General features: G+C 37.1%; 1 protein-coding gene across 2 annotated transcripts in view; it reads right to left on the bottom strand.

The window, feature by feature from the left end:
• Positions 1 to 25859, bottom strand: part of GLG1 (golgi glycoprotein 1) — a 152000-nt gene that overhangs the window by 33167 nt on the left and 92974 nt on the right. For both annotated transcript variants that reach the window (XM_029210604.1, XM_029210605.1), the window contains exons 3-9: positions 18758 to 18844; positions 14712 to 14927; positions 9344 to 9547; positions 8372 to 8443; positions 7240 to 7423; positions 4710 to 4924; positions 808 to 929 (exon numbers count right to left, since the gene is read on the bottom strand). In XM_029210604.1, the coding sequence (XP_029066437.1) occupies positions 808 to 929; positions 4710 to 4924; positions 7240 to 7423; positions 8372 to 8443; positions 9344 to 9547; positions 14712 to 14927; positions 18758 to 18844 (1100 nt within the window). The remainder of the gene's footprint in view (positions 1 to 807; positions 930 to 4709; positions 4925 to 7239; positions 7424 to 8371; positions 8444 to 9343; positions 9548 to 14711; positions 14928 to 18757; positions 18845 to 25859) is intronic.

Below are 25859 nucleotides of genomic sequence, written 5' to 3'. Positions count from 1 at the left end.
CATATTGGTAAATAGTCTTAATCAGTCTTAAGAGTGTTTGTCTACCTCCACCAACCATACAAAGAGCTTCAAGGAAGACCTTTTTTTTAACCTCCTACCACAGCATGAACATCTGGAGTATATGCACAGGAGAATGATAAGAAACATGGACTGCATTTGTTTCACACAGTTGGGTATGGCCGGCTGCAGGCTATAAAGATTTTTGCAGAATGGAAAACCTGTTCTTACTTGCAACCTGGTTTTAAGAGCTGTTTGCACATCATATGGAAAAAAACCAATACATGAGACTCAAATGCTTTATTACAGCATTTTACAGCTTTCCTAGATCTTGGATATAACTTCAGAGTTCATTTTGTCCATGATTACCCCCTCCAACCACCACATTTTGTGTTTTATTTCAATCATAATTAATTACTCTCTAATAATTATCAAGTTGCCAATGCATACGAGACAATATACACATAGGATGAAAAGTATAGAGCCAAAGCATGTTTCATTTTATCCTGTTTTTCTCTCTGATTTTTATTTGACCATTAAGTACGATTATTCAGTGACCTAATGTCTAGGACTGTATATGCTCAGTCACTGTCAACAAACATCATCACAATGCTGGGTCTAGGTTCTCTACATCATGGATGAGGCAGAGCCCAAGTCTCAATCCCAATACTAGTTTTAACAAAAGCTGGTATGTGTTCCTGCTTAACAAAATTTCAGTTAAGTTGCTAAACCGTCTGAAAGTCATTTGGGGATATATTCCCCATGCTGCACTGCCAAATACAATACAATACCACAAATAAGATAACCTACATTGGGTCTCCGGATCTTATGTGTTTGCAGGCTGTCTGTATTACAGATTCACAAGCTTCATTCAAAGCTCTATCAATGCGGTAATCTGCACCAGGGTCAGTCTCCTGAATCAGTGTTTGAAGCTGGATTAAGAAAAATTAAGAAGGAAGAAAGAAAGTCACTTATACATCTAGGATGGGCAACGTCATGTCTTCAATCAGTTCTCAGTCTGGTATATCACAATGTACTCTTAACAAGGTACTACAATTGTCACTGGCCAAGCTCAACAGCTCTTGTCAAATACTTTCCAACTAGTTCTTCTACTTTGCAAGTTTTTCTGTTTAACTCATTGTGGGTATAGCTTGCCTACCTGTCTGAACCATCCCTGGATGTGTGCAAAACAAGAGGACCTTACAATATAAAAGCTGCCTCTTTCCTCACATCTGTTAATCAAATTACTAAATCTGACACTCAGTGCCAAGGCAGAGTTGAGTGGAGAAGAGTAAACAGAAGACATTTCCAGTTAGAGATCTAATTTGGTCTTAAAAATCTAGAATTGAATTTTGCTGCAAAGACAATGGCATAAAACAAGTATACTCTGCTTTATTAAAAAGAGATGTGAGATTTCAGTTGCAAGAAATACCAATTACAAAAAACAAGAATATTACTTATAATTTCCTATTTTTCCTCAACTATTTTTTATATAACCAAGAGATGAACCAGAGCTTGTTCATTACAAGTAATACAGAAAAATACTTGTCATTATGCAGTTGAAAATGAGGATATATTCTTTAACATTTACTTTTGCTTGGTCCACACTCTGTCATAGAATAAAGTGAAAGCATGATAAGATGTGCCTCAGATTCTTTTTTCCTGTCTGAGGAGAAAGCAGTCGAGGCACAGATGAAAAAGCTCTAAATTAAGGATGAGAAAACCTGAGTTCTATTAATAGTTCTGTCTCTGCCAGATACTAGCTTTGGGAACAAAGGCAAGTTGATTAACCTCTAAGTTCCAGCTTCTTTAACTGCAAAGAATTATAAGGAAGAATAATATATAGAAGGTTGTGTAAGCTGCAAAGCATTTTACAGATGTAAAAGATCATTATTACTACAGATGGGTAGCAGATGGTGTTTGGGGTGGGAATCTTAAATAACACAAAGCAAATCTGAAAACTACGGTCCTTCTGGTTGGGGTTCCTTTTGTTCCAAGTTAAAGAACTGGAGCCCTTTTTGTGTCATTGATTTAGCCTCTGTAGGAGCCTTCTCTGATCCTCATACATTTGACCTACAATCCTATAGAGGCTCATATGAAAGCACTGACCCCATCACATACTTGATCAGAGAACAAAGATCAAAAGAAAAACCCAATTTTGTCTCTCCTAAAAGAAGTCAACAATCAAGATGAGAGAAGTATGAAAGATATCTAATATTCTGGGATGGAACTTATTTATACCAATTCTTGGTGCAATTTGGAGAAGTTTCAAAATGCAGTGGTTAGTTAGTAGGAAGATTACTACTACTGTCAAATGACTACTAATTTTAATTTGCTGACAAAGACCAAAATATTTACTTCTTTTTCTGAGGGACATTATAAGCATCATGGGAGTCTGGAAGTTTCTCTAAGAACTTAGTTAAATATCCATGATTGACAGGCAAACTTTGAGAATTCTCCGTGCATGTACCAAACTGCAGGTTCTAAAAGAAGACAGTGAATGCCCTACAGACTCTAGGAGGTCAAAGGCTCAAGGGATCACTGCTACTCTGGAATCCAGTGACAGTGGTGTGGGAAATAAACACTACGTACGTGAAATATTACATGATGATACATCTATTCCTGCCCCGATTGCTTAGGAAAACGTGAGAAAATGCTTCCAAAAAATTAGTCTAGAGAATAGACGGCAGTCTCCTCAGCCTAGGAGAAACTGGGCCCAGATTTGTTCAGCCATAACTGAAAAGAATTTAAGTTCATGATCACAGTGTATCTGGAAGAGTATATACTCATTAAGATAATAATTATTCCTATGCTTCACTATTTATTCGCTTTACTATTTATTGAGAGATCACTAAATCAAAGCACCACCAAGCAGAGAACAAGGGAAAATTAATGGTCAACCACAGACCAATATGGAAGTCTACTGTATCAAGGAAAGAAACTTTGAAAAGCAAATTATTACAAAACATTCCTCCATGTGACTGACGATGGATAATGAAGTAGATGACTAAGGAAAACTTTCTCCCTTTGGATCACCTATCTTCAATTTTTGTGAGCAAAGGCTAAAGACCACAGGTCCATAAAAAACAAAATGAAGTGTTTCTTGCCCACTTAGCCAAACTTAATGTGGACAAAACCACGTATTTTACCTTTTGAGGCTAACCTCTAGGTTTGGAAGCACTTTTCTTTTGGGCACAAAGCATGAGGTGGGTGCTATTTATTTCTCTCTCAACAAGCTAAATTTCAAAAAGCCCTGGAGGTAAACTAGATGCTTCCAAATAAAATCAAACTAATTTCTTTTTTCTGTACACCTTAGTACAAAGTGTAGCCTCAGTAAAAATATAAGCTTAGTCCTGACCACCACCCTCCCCTTTGCATGCTGCATTAAGGATGAAATGTCTTGATTTGTTCTTGGTCTGGGGCCCAGGCACACACATTGTCACAGAAGTTTCCCAGGGCAATCACCAGCAAAGACTGCTCCTGAGGAACTACATCCAGAAGCCTTCCTTCTAGCTAGGCTTGGTATTCTGGATAAGAGGCGACATTGTCTATTTTCCCCACTATGGGATGTGTAAGTTACTGTCCACTCTGGGTCAGGGTGAGTAATAGAAGCTAAGATGAAATTTTACTCCACGTCAAAATTCTATGGAAATTTTGTGTTTCAGACTGTAAAATTATGATTTTACCTGATTAGTAGGAAAATCAAATTCAATTAATATTCTGTTTTTAATAAAAAATGCCAACAACAAAAATAAGAGACTAATGAATTGCAGTTTTCTGAAGTTTCACTTAGGAGGGAATCTCAACCTTCTAATTTAGAGTATAAGGCTAAACTCTATCTTCTGTGCTTCCTAAAGGAAGGTATAGGAAACCACAGAATTCATTGTACAGGATGCCACTGTTACATTTCGTATTGTAAATTGCTCAAAGACCCTTATTCGGTAAAAAGCAATAAACATGGATAATGGTAATGAAACAGATGCACTGTATCTATTATAATACTTTGTTAAATTATATTATGTACCTGATCTATAGTTACTCAACTGTTTATGAACCTTGAATCAAGAACAACTTTATCTTCTCAAGCAAAGCACACTAATTTTTTCCAACTATCTTTACAGAACTGACTGTAGAGTTTGGCGGTAGAGAAAGACAGACCCTCCCATGCACAGCTGCCCTTGTTGAACAAGAAAAGATGGTGGGATTTTGAAAACGACATGCTTTCTTGATCCTTCAGGCCAGGAATTCATGCCATGCTGCATATCAGTAACACGAAGAGAATCTTAGAAAGTTTCAATTCATTTCAGCTCTCTTTCAGCCTCAACTCAATCAAAAGTGGTGGGAGAGGCACATTCTCTTTTGCTGGAAGACCTTTTCTGATTTACCAGAACCCGGTTTGCCTTAGTAAATACAATCTAGCCAGATATCTCTTCTTTAAACACTCCAGTAAACAATGCATTTAATCTATTTCTTTAAGTTTACTGTATAGCCCTTTTTATTTATTATGAGCTCAAACTTCTGCTCTGCAGCAAATTCCACGTTTTTACTCTGATATGCCTGAAGAAACAGTATTTTGTGTCTAGTTCTTAATACCTAAGGTTCACTGTGATGTCACAAATGATCCAGATAAATGAGCTGGGACAGTGTCAGGAAGAGGCTCCTCGGCTGATAAGCTGTAACATTAACAACGGCAGTGGAAAATCTGTCCTTACCGCTTGCTGGCAGTTCATTCCAAGGTTCCCTTTCTCCCCCCGAACTACTTTCATCAGACAATGCAGGGTTCGCCCTTTTCGATGCAATCCAGAACAGTGGTGTTCAATCTCCCCGCGACAGCTCAGGATGATCTCAGGGCTCAAAGAAAAGTCTTCCATCAGCATGCGGCGGTAATCTAACATCTCGCCCTGGCACTCACTGCTCACTTGCCGCCCTGTTAGGATTTAAGTCACAGCATTATGGACGGTGAGCTACAGGGTCAGGTATTACCACATATTAAAAGTACAAGTTTTTCCCTAGAATACACCAGTCATACTATTATCTAGACTGAAAAGCAGAGAACTTAGCAAAAGCTTTATCAGCCTAAAATGAGTTTAATACTCCAAAGACTAGGGTTTACCCTGTCAGTGTTCTGCCTTATACAGAATTTTATACTACTGAACTAGTAATGCGTATGTTTTGCCAACAGAAGTCTTTATCAATAAGATAACTACTGGGGTAAAAATCAAAGCCAGGAAAATCCCTACAGGCTTACACCCTTTAAGCGTGTGGAAAAATCTTCACTTCAAATACTCACTACAGCTCCCCAACTCTTCTTTGAGCTGTCAATGCCATCTGGGAAAACTTATGAAATTTAACAAAAAAACCCCACCTTTGCTGAGGTATAACTGACATATAATAAACTACGCTTTTAAAACATACAATTCGATAAGTCTGACATATGTACGCATCAATGAAACCATCACCACAATCAAGATATCGAACATATAACCATCAACTCCAAAAGCTTCCACATGTTCGTTTAGAATCCCTCCTTTCCTTTCCTCTCTACCCACCTACCCCATGCCCAGTCAACCAATGATCTGCTTTCTGTGACTACACATTATTTTACTAGTTTGCAGTTTTCAGAAGTTCATATAGATAAAGTTCATATAAATGGAATGATATGCTATGGACTCTTTTTTTTTTTGTCTGACTTCTTTCAGAGTTTTTGAGATTCAGCCACAAATCAACAGTGCGCTGCTTTTTACTGCTAAATAATATGATTCCATTTGTGGCTATACTACAATTCGTCTATCTCTTAAACTGCTGATGAACATTTGGGTTATTTCCAGTTTTGGGCTATTACAAATATGCTGTTATGAGCATTCATACACAAGAGTTTATATGGATATATGCTTTCATATATCTTGGGTAACCTAGGATTTACACGGCTGGGTCATAAGTTAGATGTATGCGGAACTTCTTAAGAAACTGGCCAACTATTTTCCAAAGTAGAAATTTAAAATTCCCATCAATAGTGTAGTTCCAGTTCTTTCACATCCTACTAACACTCACATGGTCAGACTTTTTAGTATTAAAAATCTGTATAACTTCTATGAATTACCTGTTCATATCCTTTGACCATTTATTTGCTGAGTCTTTTTGTGTTTCCTGTTAATTTGCAGTTCAAGGAGATTAACTCTCTATTTTTTAAATACCAAAATCAGATGTCTTGCATTCTGCTTTATAATATGCTTTTAGTAGTCAACAATCTCCACCTTTACATTTCAAGAAAATTTCATCAAACACCCAGACCATAATCAAAATTCTCCAATTTCCTCCAAAATGTCCTTCGTTTGCATGAATACCAAACATGCATGGTCTCTGGTTGCTATTCCATTGCTTTTAAGCTTAGGAGTCTTTCACTACCCAGATATGAGAAAAAAATTCAACAAAAAGTTCTGAGTTTTATTTAACAACTGATCTTTTTCCACTTAACTTTTTAATCACTAGTCAATTGTCCTAGCATCATTCATTCGACAGCTAGAAATTTCATTTTTACATCCTATAGTCCATGTTAAGAAATGTTCTTTCTGAATGACTCTGACCTTTTATACATCCTTCTTAGTTCCTTTATCAGGGATTGACTTTTGGACTGAACAGACCCTGAGTCTGACCTTATAAGGTAATCCTTCCTTCTTTCACTGCTTAATTTCTTTATATCAACACTGTTAGAATAATAACAGTACTTATCACTTACCGTATGTTACGTGCTATGCCAAAAAACCTCATTCGATCCTCACAAGAACTCCTCAACACAGGTAATATATTTTTGTTTTATAGATAAGAAAAATGAGGTTTGGAGAGATTAAGAAACATAAATAATGGTCCCCAGGCAGTTAGTATGCTGATAGAGCCATCATTTGAAGTCACGTCTCTCTGACCCAAAGCTCATATGCTAAATCATTACGCTTCCCTGACTCTCCTAAAATTGCTGTGTGACATGCATTTTAAAAATTTTAAATTGGATTTGAGAAATATACCTTACTTAAAAAAGGCTGGGATGTAAAGAAAAACAAAATTTAGGGCTGTTGAGTTAAGAAGAAGGGGCTTCAATAAGACTTAGGGATACCAAGCCTTCAGCCTAGAGTTTTGCTTACAAAGAAAGGCTCCTGAGTCACAAGGTACAAGTGTACTCAAAAGAGCCCACATAGCAGGAGACGATCCAAAAAGGAGCGAAAAGGATAAAAAGAAATTAACTCTTACCTCTATGCACAGCTGACTCCAGACACATCAGAAGGTAGGAGAGCCTGGCTTCCCGGGACCGAGGAAGGTTTTCCACGTTGCACCGGTATTTCTTCAAGTCACTCTTACAGGATTTGGCCAATGAATAACTGACTTTATAATCCTGGGCAATCAGCTTTTGGCGGGTTGTTAGTGCTTCTCGACACTGAGAAAAGAGGGCACCAAGGGAGCTGTGAGACCGCTCAGGACGCTGAGCCGTTCACATGTACCTCTAAGACAAGCAGAGGCTCATGGCCAAGTACAGTAAACAACTGCAGTAGTTACCAAAATGTCTATATTTAGGTTTGGTGAAAATTGAGCACAAGTGTGCTGAACTAGCGTAGCAAGAAGTAGGGGTATATGAGCAGGAAAGCCTGGAATTCTATGGTGAATTGCTGATTGTTGCAACAATAGCAACTGTCCAAAACACATAAATATTTGGTAGATTCTAATACATTAACTTGACAAAGTATTCTTTTCCTCTTCAACAATATCCCTAAAGTAAATTTCACCAGAATGAAAGTGGCAACTGACATAACACTCTGGAAGCTCCATTCTACTATACTTTTTAAATATAATTATTCAATACTAAATGATATAAGGAAGTGAAATGAAAAACATTTCTTCAGCTGCACAGGAAAGTAAGTGACAGGATAGCAAAGCCAAAAATAACGACTTTCAAAAGTCATGAAAGATTCGTGCATTCATCCAGGGACAAAGAACTAACAGTAATGAGAAAGCTTAATGAGACAGTTGCTGAAAAATTAAATTGCTAATTATCTATGAAGCATATTGGTTTGGTTAGTCTAAACTTCTTGAGTACATAGGGATGGCTTCAGTGTAATTCTGACATAAAATTCTCTGATTTTACCCCCCAAATTGATTCCCCATTGGCGTCCCAAAGTCCAGATATCACGAGAAGCTTAATTTTTTTGGTTTAGGTGAAATATGCTTTGGTTTCCTACTAAGAGCCAAGTATCTTACCCCTGAAAAGGACAAGCTGTATCAGTATTTTATATTTTGGTATGAGTTTATAAGAATATTGTTTGAGAGGATTTGAGAAAGCTTTTAAGAAAATGAATAAAATGCTGGTTTGTTTCAAAGTAATACTTACTTTTTCACTCATGGATTCTTCAAATTTATGGTTAAAGAGGCACTTATATACTCTGCCTTCACCAGCTTGTGTCTGTAAGATGGAATATAACATCATCATCATCACTAGCTGAGTAGTTACGCTGGGCAATATCCACAATCTTATAAAGAACTTTCTGTTAAATTATTATAATGATGACTACCTTTGAACACATGGCTCAGCCATTTATAAAATTTAGTAGCCTTTGAAAGAAAGTAATGATTGCAGTAAAGATGAAAAAAAATTTCCCATGGTATTTGAATACACTGTCATGTGTTCCCAGACATACTGTTAATTAGGAAACCAAGAGAAGCGTCAATGAGTCTCTTTTCTTACAACTTTATGCTAGAGTCAATAAAACTCTAGCATTGGCTCTGATCAGTGGTTCTGATAGTTAAAGCTATTAATTCAAAACAGCAGGCAGAGTGGGAGTGTACACAAGTCACGCTCAGTCCTTTGCGGTAAAGATGGAGATTATTTCTGCCTAAAGGGTTGGAAAGTTCTTCTATAGGGTATGCAGGTAGTAACCAAGGATTTGGTTTTAAAAGTTAGCCACCTGTTGCTTCCTTCGTCTTAGCCAAAAGTAGTTAAATATAAATACGTAATATGGCCAATTTTTAGCCACGGAATATATGTGAATGGGATTCCCTGGTAAGATAGGATTCCTATATATAAAACAGACTTCCAAGAACTGAAATTGAGAAGTGAGATAGAGTAGAAAAAACAACGTATGGAGACTGTTCGAAGCCAAGTGTTAACTAGATGTTACCTCAAGGCTGAGCAGCCGTATCCAGTACCCAGATAACTTTCTGTTATCCTGGGACCAACTCCACCTTCCATTTCAGTGACTTTTCTACATGTGACAGCTTGTGTTGGTTTAATTTTGGAATCGAGTATAAAAAAATATTTAGGAAGAAAAGGAAGCAAAGAAGAACAGTTTCTGAGCTGACTCACATTTTCACAAAAACGTTCCCGATCATCTCGGCAGGCAAAATATAAATGCCGGTCTAAGTGAAAGTCATCTGAGGACAGCTCAGCCACCCGGAGAATGGCTTTCTTGCAGAGTTCAGAGACTTGAATCTTAGGATCTCTTTCTTCTGCTTCCTTCACCAGGCCTTTCTCCAAGCATGATACCACCTCACCCTGTGAATGTGCATCCTAAAACAGCAAGGATACTAACATTTAAAAACTCTCACCACCATGAGCATCAAATAAACATCATTTGGTTAAAAACAAAAAACCAAAAAAACCAACTCAACACACAATTGTTTATCAATGTTCTATTGAGAAATAGGGTGAGAACCAACCACATTGTGAAAGTTACAGAAAATGCCCTCGATAATCTTTGGTAAGAATGTAATAGTTGCAAGTTATAAATGAAAATACAGATCCTGGGAAATTTAAGTCAGCTTAGTTTGCACTAGAAACAAGAACTGACTTTTCAGAGTTTAAAATGTCAGAAAATTTTAAAGAAATTACATCAGCCCAATGTAGTGATCACAGTTCATTGTCAATACTAATAGAACACTGCAGAAATATCTGTTCATTTACCTCTAAGGGCTAGGTATTTCTCAAATAATAGTGCTTTAGTCAAGTTTAAAAAGTAACAACAAACCTCAAAATTCATTGAGAAAATATGTTATAGAGACCCTCTTTCTCTTTTTTCTATTTTATACTGTCTGCAAAGACCCCAGTCTTTAGTGTAATGTTCACTTTGATGTTCTGGATTTATCTTAGTATGATTTAACAAGATTACCACCATTTATACAAACTGCTTTTGAGAGCTTTCCTAAAACCATCCAATTATCTTTAATTGTACATTGCATCTACCCCACAGCAACCACAAGCACTCAATCGTTCAAAATATGAAAAATTTCCCCTAAACACTTTCTATTCAAGAGTCCTAATTTTCTATACTCAGAAGATATGCTTCAAAAACTTGAGAGGTATATCCATAAATATACCAAACCAAAGCAGCAGAAAATTCAGTGTTATCATTTTACTGACACACACACACACACACACGCATGCATATAAAATCTCATTATAGTAAAATACCATGGTTATGAAATCATCTGTATATAAGACTCCTAAAACTAGGTAGGGAAACATCTATTTTACTAAAATTTCAATTCAACAAAAAATGTATATAGTTTTTTTCCATTTTGTTGTAATAGGGTTTGTTCCACAGCACATTTATTTCCAAGTATTTTCATGAAAATTTTCATGTTCTCTCCTAATATACTGTGAAAAGGGGCTACGAGCTGTGATACCTATTGTGCAGTTGAGTAAACAGAGGCCTAGAGGAGTTTATCAACTCGTCCAAGTTGCAGAACATAAGGCACCTAGCTAACAGTCCACCATTTATTTTTTTAGATCTTGGAGTGCTATAAAACTCCTACAATTTGTATGTGGGTTTTGTATATTTTTCCTGAGGAGAGTTCATAGCTTTCATTAAATTTCAAAAGGTTTTCTGATCCAAAAAAGATCAGGAAGCACACTATACTAGCAGATTCTCGTGCCTTCCTATTTTCTATCTGTACCTCAAACTTTCTCACTAGCTTTATGATTCCATCCAATGCTTAGAAACCTGAGATGAGCAAAAAGTTTTTTTAGAGAGTAATTCTGAAGGGAGAAAAAACTCTGAAGGACAAGTGACAAAAAGATAAGGACAGAGAGAAAAGTGGATACAACCCCAGAAATTCAGAGTAAGGCTTATTTTTTCTTCCTAATTTATGAGTGACACTAAAATGTGTCTGACTTTGGCCCACTTAGAAGAGCCCTACCCATTTCCACTTCCCAAAGGAAAAACAAACCTGTGATAACAAAGATTTGGAAACATATCAGTCACTTACTATTTACAGTTTACAAGAGATTATTATAAACATGATTTTGTGTTAATGAAATAATGCCCTATACCAAATTTTAGTAGCTCATAATAACTTACTGAGAGGTTGCTAGCAATTAGGTAGTAATCATATAAAAGAGGTTGAAAATAATAGCATGATAGTCAACTCACGATTTAGACTTACCCTTTAGTTTTGACATCATAGGGTAAAGAAATGATTTCCCTGTAATGAGTCTAAGTGTTTCCCTGTATACTTAGGGTTTACAACTGTTTAAATGCACCAGCACCATGGTTTGAGATCCTCCAAGGAATGTGAGATGTAATTTTAATTATAGCAATTGTAGCACCACATATTAGTATTGTGCCATAACATCACCTCCATTAGATATTTTCATGCATCATAACTTTAGATAATTTTTTCTAATAAAGATATTTCAGGAATTCTTCTCAGTTTCCCAGAGTCTCTGAGCTTTTCAGTTCAGCCCATTTGAGTTATACAACTGAAATGTATGCAAATATTTGACAAAGAAGACTGTAGGGTTATTACTGAATATGAATGAAAGCAAGGAACTGTACAGCAGCACATTACCTACAAGAAAATGAAATTACTTAGGGTTAGGTTTTAAAAAGTTATTAATATGCAGGCTTGACATATGAATAACAAATGATACTGTAAATGGACGTAAAATGAATTTTTTAAATTCTTATTGTGGTGAGACAAATGTCTGTCTTAAAACTATTACTGGGCTTCCCTGGTGGCGCAGTGGTTGAGAGTCCGCCTGCCGATGCAGGGGACACGGGTTCGTGCCCCGGTCCGGGAAGATCCCACATGCCGCAGAGCGGCTGGGCCCGTGAGCCATGGCCGCTGAGCCTGCGCATCCGGAGCCTGTGCTCTGCAACGGGAGAGGCCACAACAGTGAGAGGCCCGTGTACCACAAAAAACAAACAAACAAACAAACTATTACTAGGGTCCCGATCAGTTTTTAGCAGTTCAATAGGTAATATTTTTTCTTCTCCATACACCTTGCCTTATTAAAAAATTTTTTAAAGACCAGAGAAGGATAACACTAATCACAAAAAGGTGGGCAAGAACTCAGTTTTCATCTCTGCTATTAACCCATTCTCCATTTCAACATCTGTAATGTCTTCTGTGATCTACCTCTATAGGTAAAGAGAGAAAAAGAATGTCTGAACTATTCAAAGTAGTTGGTTAAAAGCAGAAAAGGATAAAATGATAAAACTAGTGTGTGAAAAGTATAAAAGTAGTAATAATATGGGGCACTTGTCTGCAATTAAGTTCCTGTACTGGATGCCACATTCTACTTTCTCTTCAAATGATATAATTATTTACATTTACTTTTGGAGATCTGCCTTTTCATTTTAAAAATATTTATTTAGAAAATTCTAAAGGTTTTATTAAATATATAGTCTTTGTTCTAAAAATTTACATATATTAACATTCTGAAAAAATCATTATAGTTTTGAAATTATGACATTTATATGTTCATACAGAGGCAGGGTATAAACAGATTAACCATGACCCCTCTCCTCTGGCCTTTGGAGGTGAGTTCAAAGCTAGTCACAGAGGAGTTTGCAAGCTTCAGGGCAACAAATTTAAAACTGATGAGTGTGTTCTCTTCTGTGGTCAGAAGCTGACTTTATAAATTTTCAGGATAATTTTCAAAACTAAATAACTTGGCTTCAGAGAAGTAAACTATAGTTAGAAAAAGGCAAAGAAGGGCTGAGGACAGACTGCTATCATTTTAAAACTTGGCTGTAGCAATAGGGTGGATTACATAGAAAGGAACATGCTTTTTCAGAAGTGCAGGCATGAGTCATTCTAGGGTGCTAGGGTGGGGGTCTGGAGTAAAAAGAAATTCATCTAACTGGCAGGTAGAGCCAAAGATGAAAATGACAGAAATGTGCATTTGGATGGTCCATGGAAACATTTTTTGTTATTTTAACTAAGCTGAAAAATCAATCCTCACTGCCACATCTTTGGGCTCTGGCACTGTTATATTCTACCATGGTTCAAGTCAGTGCAGACTTAGTAACTTGTACACGCAGCTGAAAGCAGGTTTTGCACTGACAATTCAGATTGCTAGTGGGAAGCTAACCAGCAATTATCTTGGTGGGCAATAGGGAAGAACTACTACAAAGAGAGGTGAATTGTAATGGTCTGCTCTACAGCATGGATCACTAACCACAAAAATGAAAATGTGTCATCACTGATTCCTGAAAAGTGTGTCTGTTACACTTATATGAAGATTTTTAAGAGCGAGGTTTGGAACTAGATATAACCCTCAACACCCTAAATAAAGTCAGAGGCACTTCCTGAACTATCAGGGTGACTTAAATGCTTTTGTTCCATTTCTGCAGTGTGCTGGGAAAGTGAAGAATCACCCTTCTTGATTAAAACTGGCCTTTCATTAGCTGCCTGAAAGCTAAATGCCAGTTCACAGTGCTCTCAAGACCGACTCAGAGGTTCCCTGTGAAAGGGCGAACCCTGTGCTGGTATGAAGCAAAGGGTATTTGGTGACAGCCAGACAATAACCAGCACTCAAACCTTCATTTGAACTGGTGTGTGCAGTTCCAGAATTCTAACACCACGCCCCCCAGTCAGGGATGGAAGCCTGCAAGTCACAGTGCTCTGAACAGAGGGCAAAGGCACAAATGGGTTTTGCTTTCTCTTGTACTTCCTGAACAGCAGATAAATGAGCAGCAGCAATTAATAGCTGATGCCATACACAGGTCTCAGACTGCCTCTCCCACCGGCATCTGCTACTTTTCAGGAGTTCTTTCATTTTTGCTAAGCAAACGAATTCAGCATTAACCTGGCTGAACCTCCATTGTGACCCTCTGGACAACAGACTAATAAGGACAAAAATAAGATCAGATATAATTAAGGAAGAAGAACCTAGGTAGTTATTTTCTTTCCTGTCTTTACTAAAACTAGTTCTCCTGAGATGAAAATAACATATATCACATTTACAGAGTAGCTTTCTTCTGAGAAGCTAAAAGTACCTTCCATATTTTTAAATTTTCTAATTTTTAAATACATTATCTTCTTTTATACTGGTGTGCTTACTAAGTAATTTTTTTTATGGCAACAGTGAGGTATATGCAAAGAAAGGTTAGAGAACTTGAGTCCCTCCTAATCCAACTACTTTTCCCACAGGACTACTGAATACTTTTCTAGAGGAACTTTATAGGTAACCAGCAGCTGGTTTTGCATTTTGAAGCTAACACTAATCTTAGCAGATATTAATTCCTCTACTCCCCCATACAGTATCGAAACATTTTGTTACAAACAGATGAAGTGTACCCACAGGCCAACTAGCCTTAGATATTGGGGCTGTCTGGACCTCAGCTTTAAGTCTACCTCTAGCCCTAAATTTTTCCATGCCAGTCATACAAAGCTTTTCATCCATCGAGTCTGTAAGACCCCTTTGGTGAGGGCAGTGTGGTAGATACCTTTTCTCCAAGCCGAATGCTCCCACATTTCAGAATGTTGATGTCATTTTTACAGTCATCCATGAAGCCACAGATCAGACGGTAATCACTGAAAATGATGGCTGTCATCTTGGTGATGTATTGGTGACACTGGTACTCAGTGATGTTGCCTCGGTGATCCACCAAGCAGGAAACCAAGTAACCTTTTCCAACTGGTTCATCAGCACACTCTTTGATCTGCTCAAAGGAAAGTGGCTGTTTTACACAAGTATTCTATTCTCTTACCAAACAACTTTTACAAAAGAGAGAATGATATTTTCTTGTTTCTTCTTCTGGGGAAGAAAAAGGAAAACACTTAGAAATGCTTGTGTTTTAAAGAAAATCGTGTGCCATGCCTACTCAGATCGTTGCACCTTCTAGGAAATACCTGATTAATATGCTTTGCAAGAAAATACATACATATACAATGCTTAGGTAGAACTCATGTTTAAATGGAGTAAAAAGAGCTTTTTAAAAATTTTCAGCTTTGTTGAGAAAGTTGATTAAAACGTATTTATTGAAAAGAGCTTCTGACAGCTCTTTTTATAATGATTCTACTGAGAAGTCCCTTTATCCATGCAAAGAACACAATGGACAGTGAGAAGATTAGTCTAAGGAATAGGTCTGAAAAACAGGTGCAGAACTAAAGTCTAGTTGCATATCCCAAGCCAAGCTACACAGCAAACTATTAATGTTAGGTAAACCTAATGACCAAGGTGAGGGAGGGAGGAAGGCATACTATTACCTCTTGACATGACATTAATGTGTTCTGAATTAACTATGGATTTGGACATATGTTTTTGAACCTAGTAGAATCCCAGCTTCAACACTGTGGTCTAGAACAGAAATATGTTTAAATATGATGTTTAGGGACTTCCCTGGTGGCGCAGTGGTTAAGAATCTGCCTGCCAATGCAGGGAACACACGTTCCAGCCCTGGTCCGGGAAGATCCCACATGCTGCGGAGCAACTAAGCCCGTTCGCCACAACTACTGAGCCTGCGCTCCAGAGCCCGCAAACCACAACTACTGAAGCCCACGCACCTAGAGCTCGTGCTCCGCAACAAGAGAAGCCACTGCAGTGAGAAGCCCGCGCACTGCAACAAAGAGTAGCTCCCACTCGCCGCAACTAGAGAAAGCCCGCACGTAGCAACAAAGACCCAATGCAGCCAAAAATAAATAATAAACAAATAAATTTATTTTTAAAAAATGATGTTCAGTGCAGTCTGGCAAGAAGTTTGGGAAGGGGAAGGCCATTGCAAGTCTAATTTGGGTGGTTTAGACATATGATCTAGTGGATCAAGCACAGCGTGACTCCACATGGGTAGTGTTCCTGCAAAGTACACAAAATCACAAGCGCTAATGAAGGAAAATAGCCCCAAAATGTTGAAATTCAGGCATAAAAAAGTGAAATCTACTTACAGGGTTTTAAGCTTCAATTATAAAGCAGAGAAGGTTGTTTAGAAAAAGCCTGTTGCATTTGGAGCAATTAAAAAAAAAAAAGGCAGTTTTGACAAGAGGAAGGAGCCAAATGTAAATGTCTGTTTCCAATATAAATGAGAAGGAAAAAAAAAATGAGAAGGGAATATTTTACTGGTTTTTTTGAAACCAATAGAGACCATTCTCTACTATTACACCACCTATGGTAACCATGTACACTTGATAAGATAAATACAATCTCCTTTTCCAAAAGGTGCTAGGTGAAGGATATACCACATACTAATTGTCCTATGGGCCGATGGGTCTCTTCATGTCTAACCCCAGGATTAACTCCAGAGCAAGTCAAAGACTCAGTTCAAGAGAGGAAATCGTGTTTACTTTTAAAGAAGCAAACCTGGAAATTTAAATAGCCTCACACTGGCTTCAAGAGGCAGCAGAGATCTTCCACAGTCAACAAGCTGAATGCAATGTTTTCAGCTTAACATTGAGCTCTTTTTTTTGGGTGATGCCTAAAGAGAGGGCCGTGAATGTATTTCCAAGAAAAGGGTTTTTTGTTTGTTTGTGATTTTTTTTAAAGCAAAACAGAGGTAAGTTTCAAAAGTGAAAGGAGAAATAGCTGCTTGAAAATCTCAGCATTTGTAATTCAACCACTGGAAAAACCCTGCATGAAAAACACAGGACTAGTGGCAGACACCTGGGTTTTAAAACAATGAAGTAGAAGTATTCGTATAGGCTCTAATACTGGGCAATCAATGGTTTAAAACTCTGAAGAAAGACCAAGAGACATTTTGAATTGGAGCCTCAATAAGAAATTAAGTGTATATTTAGCTTCAATCACCTGAGATTTTACTGAAACACCTATTTGTTCGCCACCAATTACAACCAGATGTAGTGTCTGAATTAAAAGTGTATGCTTTTCTTCAACCACTCTATTGGAGAGAAGTCTAATAAAAGAAATTTCTAAGATTAACAGCAAAAAACAGCATTAAATCGTCAACATATTTATGAATGGGAGTAAACTCTGAAGTGGCTGGGGAGCAGATTCTTAAGGTGCCATTAAAAAATGCTATAGTCACTCTACTTTTGACATGAGGCAGGAGAAAAGCAGGCAATATTTGACTCAATCATGGAGAGTAAATAAAAAGTTTGGTTGGCAGTCTTCAGCATTCTTATGATGTTGTTTTCCTCCTTGGAAGGATTCCAAAATTAAGAAAGAAGATAAGAGGGAGATGTAGAATAAAATGTTTTGTTGGCAACTATGTTCTTCCTGATATTTAATTTTCTTGACTCCAGTAAATCTCCCTCTAGGGAGGGAGAAGTGTCCCTGTTACATTAATCTTTTATAAAACCACAACACCCCAAAAGGTTACAAGAGGGCCATAACATAACATGTACATTACAAGGAAGCCAGTTTCATTTTATAAATATAGATGGATAAAACCAGCAAAGGGGGAGATTATTCCGATGAATCTGCATAGTCTATGAGCTAAATTTCCACATGGCACTCAAACTGGTATGTACACGAGTCACAGAGGGAGTTTGAGGTGCATAATACTGAACCTAGAAGCTGAAGATCAATGTTTTAAAATAAGCTATTCTATTCTGAAGCCCCAACGCATATGAAGAAAGGTCACTGCTTTAAAAGAATAAATCATATCTGATTCATTAGTAGAAAGTTTGAGGAAGAAGACAGGTTCCACAAGATCCCATAATGACGAAAGTTAGGAACACAAGTTGAGGACTTATCTGGTTGGAGTAGAGTCTTCCTTAAGACCTCAGGAGAAAATGGTCCTGAATTAAGTCATCAATAGGGTAGTTTGGGGACAAATCTATATGATGCAAGATCTGTGATTATTAACTTTGAGGTAAAAAAATAGCAACTATTTTCTTTGTGATTCTTTCAGTATGAAGAAATCCCCAGCTTCATGGAATTTCTATCACTAATTCTAAAAAATAAAATAAATTAAAATAAAAATTTCAATACCACAATTTTCCCTAATATTATTTGATATTTACACTGAGCCAAGAGAAATGATTGAAAAATATCACCAATTAGCATCCATATAATGTTATACATTTTTAGTAATTATTTTTGTTTTTATACTCAATATCCATTTATAACAATATATACAATCTTTTTACAAACCTTTTTAATGCTAACTCCTATTATTTGAAGCATATGCCCTGTGGTTCAACTGGTCCAAGTGCATATAGCCAAAACACTTAGGAATGTTTATCAGCCTCCTGGGGAAACCATTCTGATACGCCTCAGTCATAAGCAGATTGTACAATGTGTGAGAGCACTGACTGATGACAGAAGTGATTGTATTCTCCATTTGGGGACAAAAAGAGCCTGATTTCCAACTTGTCTGAACCAACAGTATCCTACTGTAAGTGTAGGTGAATGTTAAGAAAAAGAAGTCTAATTACACCCCTTTAGCCTATCTCTGAGCCAAGACATATGTTAATTCCAAGAAAAGTAAAGTAACTGAATCAGTCATTCCTCCCTTAATGACTGGTCTGGTCAACAGATGTAATTTTTGCTTCTAAGTCATTAAATATGCACAAAATTCTTTCTTTCACAACCTACCTCTGATATGGTAGATTTGCAAACCTCTCTGGCCACAGATTCAAATTTGGGATCTGTAGTTAGGTTCAGCTTATAATTCCATAACAACTAGGTATAAGAGAAAAACAAAACAAAAAAGCCAAAAAAACTCCAGTTAGAATAGTATGAAATTTAACATCAATGGTTACTATAAATGATAAAATTCCATTATACAGAGTCAGATAAAACATATTCACACTTCAGTTAACAAACAAAAAGATAAAATGTCACTGTATATACAGATAAAAGGAAAAAATGTGCAGACAAAATAAAACACTACCATTCGGACATACATTTTTCTCTTTTTACTTAAGGACAAATTTTTTTTTAAGTCAGGAAAATAATTAAAATGAAAATTCCTGATAAGGGTTTCAGAGAAAATATAAATAGGCTGTATATGCAAAATTCTTAAATCAAAAAGTCTAACCCAGAAGCTCAAGAATTGGTAGGTTTAGTTGCAGATTTCACAATCAACAGTGCTTTTCACACATCATTTTTATGAAGGAGTGTTGTCCAGAGTCTAGTTTCCTGACACATCTTTCTTTATTCCTCTAAAACCCTCAACTTGACATATACACGATAAGGTCTATTTTACACAACTGTTTTAACATGTCTTAAGCTATGAAATCTCTAAATCCATTACTATTCATGGGCGAGGGCTGAATATTGCTTTATTTTTGCAGCTTCAGTTAAAAAATTTCAATACATGATTCAATTCCTGAAAAGTAGCAAAAATGAGCTCTTAAACTCTGCTCGGATGGAGAGACAGAGCAGGGGCTTTGTATGACGTAGAACATGAAGAGGTTTGGGGGGTGGAGGGGCAGTTCACAAGCTTTTCTTTCAGATGGCTGCACTCCAAGACTAAAGAATACAATCACTCATTCACTGATTCATTCAAACATCTGCTTAGCACTTCTTATGATGTACCACACACAGTCTAATCTCAAGGGCTTCATAGGTTATTACAGGAAACAGAAGCAAATATTTGAGCACATACTGTGTTAGGAACTGGGGGTTAAAACAGGAGGAGAAAGACAAACACTGTCCAGTGGGGGCTATGGTAATAGCAGGTAATGTGTATTTGGTTAATGGCATCACAAGGTGCCACAGCAGTACAGGGGAGGAGTACCCTACACTGCAGTAGGGGGTTTGGTCAGGGAAGGTTTACCAGAGAAAGTGCTATCTACGATGAAATCTGAAAAATTAGTAGCAGTTAGCCATATTAAAAAGGGTAAGAAGACTGTTTTAAGTAAATAAAGCAGCATGCGTGGAAGCTCATTGGAATGGGAAGCAGGGCATGTTAGACGAACTGAAAGTCCAATGGAGGATTGACTCTGGAGACACAGGCCAGGACCAGATCATAAAGCCCTTGTAAGTCATATCTGAACTTTAACCCAAGAGTAAAGGGGAGTCACTAAAAGGGAAATAAGGGAGTGACATGACCGGATTTGCTTTTTAGAAGCAGAACAGAAGCTAATATAAAGTGCATTAGGGACAACACAAAAACAGGCAGTAAATTCCGCATAAGAGTGCTGAGGAAGATTTTGTGAAGAAATAAAATATAAAGGATGAGTAGGATTTCTTCTCCTCCCTCCTCAAAACCAAAAAACAAAGAAAAGCAGTAAAAAACTCTAATCGCCCAACTATCATCAATAAGTGAGTTTTTAGAAAAAGGGTTAAGAATTTGGCTACTATCTATAATGAAAGTTTTAAGAGGATGGGACTTTTGCCTTGTTTACTACTATATGCCCAGTGCCTAGAAGAGTGCATGCAACACATAGGCATTGATAAATATTTGTTGAATGGATCAACAAAATAACAAATCTATACCATGATAAGTTCAACCAATAGCACATATAAGGCCAAACTGAGAATAGATATAGGAGAAGCTTAGTTCTAACTGAAGGCACCTTAGGCCTCCTGGCTCCTCAGAAGTAGATCCCATGATTCAAAAGATGTGGTTAGAACTGGACAAATATATTTTACTATTTATCTATCTATTACCATCTATCTAAGTCAGTACTACATGGTAATTAAATGTTATATTTTAAAATTAAGGCAACACATTCTGATTATGTATGTACATCAAACCAAAGACAGATTAAAAATGTCCTCCTTATTGAGTGACTTGCAGGTGACCCAATGGCATTTCTTCCATATAAAAAAAAAAAAAAAAAACAGAAAAAGAAAGAAAGAGAAAGAAAGAAAAAAAGGGAAAATGCAAGAAAGAAAAAAGTTGTTTGGTACTTAGAGTTGGAGTGAACAGCAACAAATGTCAAAAAAAAATAAATACAAACCACAGAGTATTTCCTTACTTTATCTAATGCAAACTCAGATGTCCTATGATTGGGCTAGAAACAGATTTTCTGACAAAAACCATTCAGATAATCATTTAGATCTTTTGAATGTCTTTAACTTTTAATTTGGAACCTTATTTGTTCTGATAATAGGTGTAAATTTCCTAACGAACAGGACTCCTCCCAGATAAGTATGATACTATTGTCTAATGCTAAATATTCTACCTCTTGTCTTTTTTTCACTTTTTCAGTTATAATTCACATACCATAAAATTCACGATTTTAAAGTGTACAATTCAGTGTTTTTTTAGTATATGGTTGACATTTGAACAACAGCCACATTAGGGGCACCAACCCTCTGTGAAGTTGAAAATCTGAGTATAATTTATAGGGGGCCCTCTGCATCCACAGTTCCCCATGCTCAGATTCCTGCAGTACTGCAGTATTTACTACTGAAAAAAAACCTGTGTATAAGTGGACCCGTGCAGTTCAAACCTGTGTCATTCGAGGGTCAACTGTATTCACAAGGGTGCATAACCATCACCACTTTCTAATTCAAGAACATTCTCATCCCCCCAGCAGAAACCCCATGCCTGTTCTATCACTCGCCATCCTCCCTACTCCCATCCTTTACAACCATTAATCTACTTTCTGGTCTTTCACTTTTAATATGACTTATTAATGCTTTATTATTCTCTTTCAGGAATATAGGTAAAAAGGGAATTCAACATAGGTTGCCACAAGTACATTTTCCTCTAGAAAACAGATAAACACACATTACACTTGATTACTGAGAGGTGATTATTTACACCATATTTGATAAGTGTCCTTTCCTCTGAGTGGCTATAATCAACTAAGAAAAATAACTGCAATTTGACAATAAATACTATTGGTTAGCATGATGTATTTCAGCTTCAATTTCCTTAAATTTAAGAGTCTCATCTTTGAATCCATCTACACACCCAACTCCCTCCCCCAAATATGTACTGAGTAACTACTATAATCTGAGTATTGTGTTAGGCGACAAAGTTGAGACAGGTGGAAGTAAAAAAAAATTTTAAAAGCCACTGTCTTAGTACTCAAGAAGCTCAACCACAGGAAACAAAAGATGGAAGAGTTCGATTGGGAAGAAAATAAGCAATAAAAACACAGTGTGATAAATGTGGTAACAGAAGCATGCAGAAGATATTATGGGAATACAAGGAAAGAACATATCACAGTGATTGTAGAGGAGGGATAGGTGAGGCTGGTAGTGGTCAAGCTATACCGGGCCAGGAGTAAGAAGGAATTTTGTCAGATGAACTGAGGAAGACTGGGGTTCTAGGACTGCAAGGGTAGAAAGGACAGAAAGAATAATGATAACTTCTGGGAATCCCACAGTTCAGAATGGCTGGAGTTGAGGGTATGAAAGATCAGGGGAGAAGGGGTGTTAGATCACACTATTATAGCTGATATTAAAGAATCTGGATTTTACCTTAAAGGAAATGAGAGGCTAATGGATAATTTTAATCAGAGAACTCAAAAGATGAACTCTGGTTGTATAGAGAAGGGCTACACTGAGGGGGTTAGTAGGCCAGTTAAAAGGCAAGAGTTTTTGGATGGGAGAAGATGGGATATATTTGAGATATTTATTTAGAATAATGACAAGATTTGGGTGTGGGGAGTGAAGGAAAATTCTTTTTTTTAATTTTAATTTTTATTGGAGTATAGTTAACTTACAGTATTGTGTTAGTTTCAGGTGCAGAGCAAAGTGAATCTGTTATACATATACATATATCTACTCTTTTTTAGATTCTTTTCCCATATAGGCCATTACAGAGAATTGAGTAGAGTTCCCAGTGCTATACAGTAGGTCCTTATTAGTTATCTATTTTATATATAGTAGTGTGTATATGTCAATCCCAATATTCCAATTTATCCCTCTCCCCTGCCTTACCCCCTGGTAACCAGAAGTTTGTTTTCTACATCTGTAACTCTATTTCTTTCTTGTAGGTAAGTTCATTTGTACCCTTTTTTTTAAGACTCCACATATAAGCAATATCATATGATATTTGTCTTTCTGTCTGACTTATGAGTTGGAATGAAGGAAAATTCTTCCTTCACAGTCAAGCTCCTTTAAAGTATAGTCTAAGTTTATTTAATCTACTTACTCTTCCATTCAACCTTAAAATTTTTAAAATCAAAGCTGTCTGTTTAAATAGTCAAAGGTAGTCAATCTAAACAAACAAACAGTCCCCCACAAAGTCCCTTTCTAAAGTCCTACTCATTACCCAGAGACAATTCTTTTAGCTTTTTCTTATGGTAATTACCTCCATACTTTTAAGCTATTAAATTGCTACTTCCTGACCTGTTAGTTTTAGATACTGTATAATAGCTTTTATACTATAGAAGGTAAGGAATGAACTCTTACACCCTCTTCCTGATCCCAATCCTCCCAATATAGTTAAATCATAATGCCATTAGATACTCAGTATTTACGTTATTGATTATGTAAAAATACTATATATAATGAGCCATATAGAATATTATATTTCTTTCAATTTTTAGTTTGTCATATAGTTAACAGTCATTTATTTCATAAGCCTATTTTCGATATACCCATTACTAATTAATCTCCCATCTCTTCACTGGAAAAGCAAATCTCTCAAAATGTTCAAATGCTTCAAGTGATCTCTCAGGTGAGACATTCCTCTTGGAGTCTTCCGTCTTCCTGCTTCAGTCAGGACTGGTTGCCATCTAAGCCTCCGCACACGTGTCATCCTTCACCATCATCCTTGGAATTCCTTTGCTTTTTCTTAGGCTGATGCACTAATTACTGGATTCTTTAGTTTTCTTTGTCTTGCTGTATTCTCTTTATGAGAAAACATGTATGGGTAGTAAATGTCTTGAAAAATTTTATGTATGAAATGTCTATTTTGTATTATCTTGACTAAATATAATTTTTCCTCAGAATTTTAAAGGCACTGGTCTACTCTCTTCTAGTTTCCAGTAATGCTAATGAGAAGTATCATATTACTCAAACTCCCAGTACTTTAATTATTATTTTTGTCTCTGAAAGCTTTTGAGATCTTTTATTTACTCCCAGGGTTCTTTTCAGAACCCTAAAATTGGTTTGGGTTGTATTTCCATCCATGGTGTGAGGCACTCATGGGCACTTTTAATCTAGAAACTCATCCTTCAGTTCTTGGAAATTTTCTCATATTTTTCATTCAAGTTTTTTCTTTTTTTTTGGAGTGGCTAATATATACCAGGCACCACTCAAGACAGATGTGAGCAAAGAAGGGCAAAATCCCTGCCCTCAAGTAGTTTACACTGTATGAAGGAGAGAAAGATAATATGCAAATGATCAAATAAATAGATCAGGTATTGAATGCTATAAAGAAAATTAAGCTAGTATAAAAGAACTGAAGTGACGGGTGAGGGGTGCTTTAATAGAGGGGGACAAGGAAAATGAACATCCTGAAAAGGTGACTGTTCCATGATGAACAGCAAATGCAAAAGACCTAAGTCAGGCACATTCTGTGAATATCTGAGGGATAGCGAGGAGGCTGCTTGTGGCCTAAGTAGAGTTATCAAGGCGGACAGTGGTAGAAGAGGCCAAGGAGCAGGTCTCTACTCTCTGCATGTGTTGTAGGCCACTGTTAAGGACCTGGGAGTTTAATAAGTGAGAAAAAAGCTTCTGGGGTTTTGGGCAGAGACGTAATACGACCTGACTGTTAGAGGAATCATTCAGGCTGTAGCATGGAGTACAGACTGTAGAGGGACAAGGGCAGAAGGGAGACTACTTAGGAGGCTATTAAAGAAGCACAAAAGAGAACTGACAATGGCTTGAACCAGGGGGTACAAGTGAAAATGGTCAGATTCAGGACACATTTCAAAAGGAGCAGCCAGACAGCAAGGCTGCTAACAGACTGAATGTGGGATATAAGAGGACAAGAGGACTCAAGGTTTTTGATTTGAGCAATGGGAAGAACTGAGATTGGGAAGACTCTAACAAGAGAGGTTTAGAGGTAGAAAATCAAGAGTTCAGTTCTAGAAATGACTGTGAGACAGCGTAGAAACATGAAATCAGCACTTGGAGTCTGGAGTTTGTGGAAAGGTCTGTGCTGGATAAAAGACAGGAACCACAAATTGTCAGTCAGCAGGGCAGCATCAATTGTTCCTCTCCAATGGGAGTCATGGCAACAGTCTATGTAGCCATCTGGCGGTATCTTCTCTCCAAATGACAGCTCAGGTGTGAGAAGACAACACTCCCAACAGGCACTGGAAGAGGTAGTTTTGGCTTAGAAACCTCAAGCCCCATGCGAGCCATTATCTGTTGAAACAGCCCTCTGGGCATAGTTCCAGGATCCCTGCAAGGAACACACACACCCAGGTACAAGAGTCACCACATTCAGGGAAACCTATAGTATGGCACCCCCAATGAGTATTTATAATTCATTTATAGTTTTCCCCAATCCATATAGAATTTACCAATCAGGGTCATTTTTATCTTAAGTAATACTGCCTTGAACCTTAGTTGGTATTTTACCCTTATTAGGTGACCAGGGAACTGAGCTACATAGTTAACAGGATTGAAATTCTCCTGAAGGGGAAAGAAAGGTTTTGTTAACTGTTTACTCACAGGGCTATTATGAGCTGCTATAAATGTTCCTTACATGTATAGACAGATACATAAGCATTTCTGTGGGGTAAGTACCTGGAAGTGAAAAGGCTGTATTATATACTATGCCTAAGTTCCGCTTTACTAAGTAATACCCAACAGCTTTCAAAGTAGTTACACTAAT

The sequence above is a fragment of the Monodon monoceros genome, unplaced genomic scaffold (genome assembly GCF_005190385.1).
Source record: "Monodon monoceros isolate NGI ecotype Baffin Bay Population unplaced genomic scaffold, NGI_Narwhal_1 Super_Scaffold_10, whole genome shotgun sequence".
Taxonomy (NCBI): domain Eukaryota; kingdom Metazoa; phylum Chordata; class Mammalia; order Artiodactyla; family Monodontidae; genus Monodon; species Monodon monoceros.
Note: the sequence above shows the minus strand (reverse complement) of the source record. Positions and strands in the feature narration are given on the sequence as shown.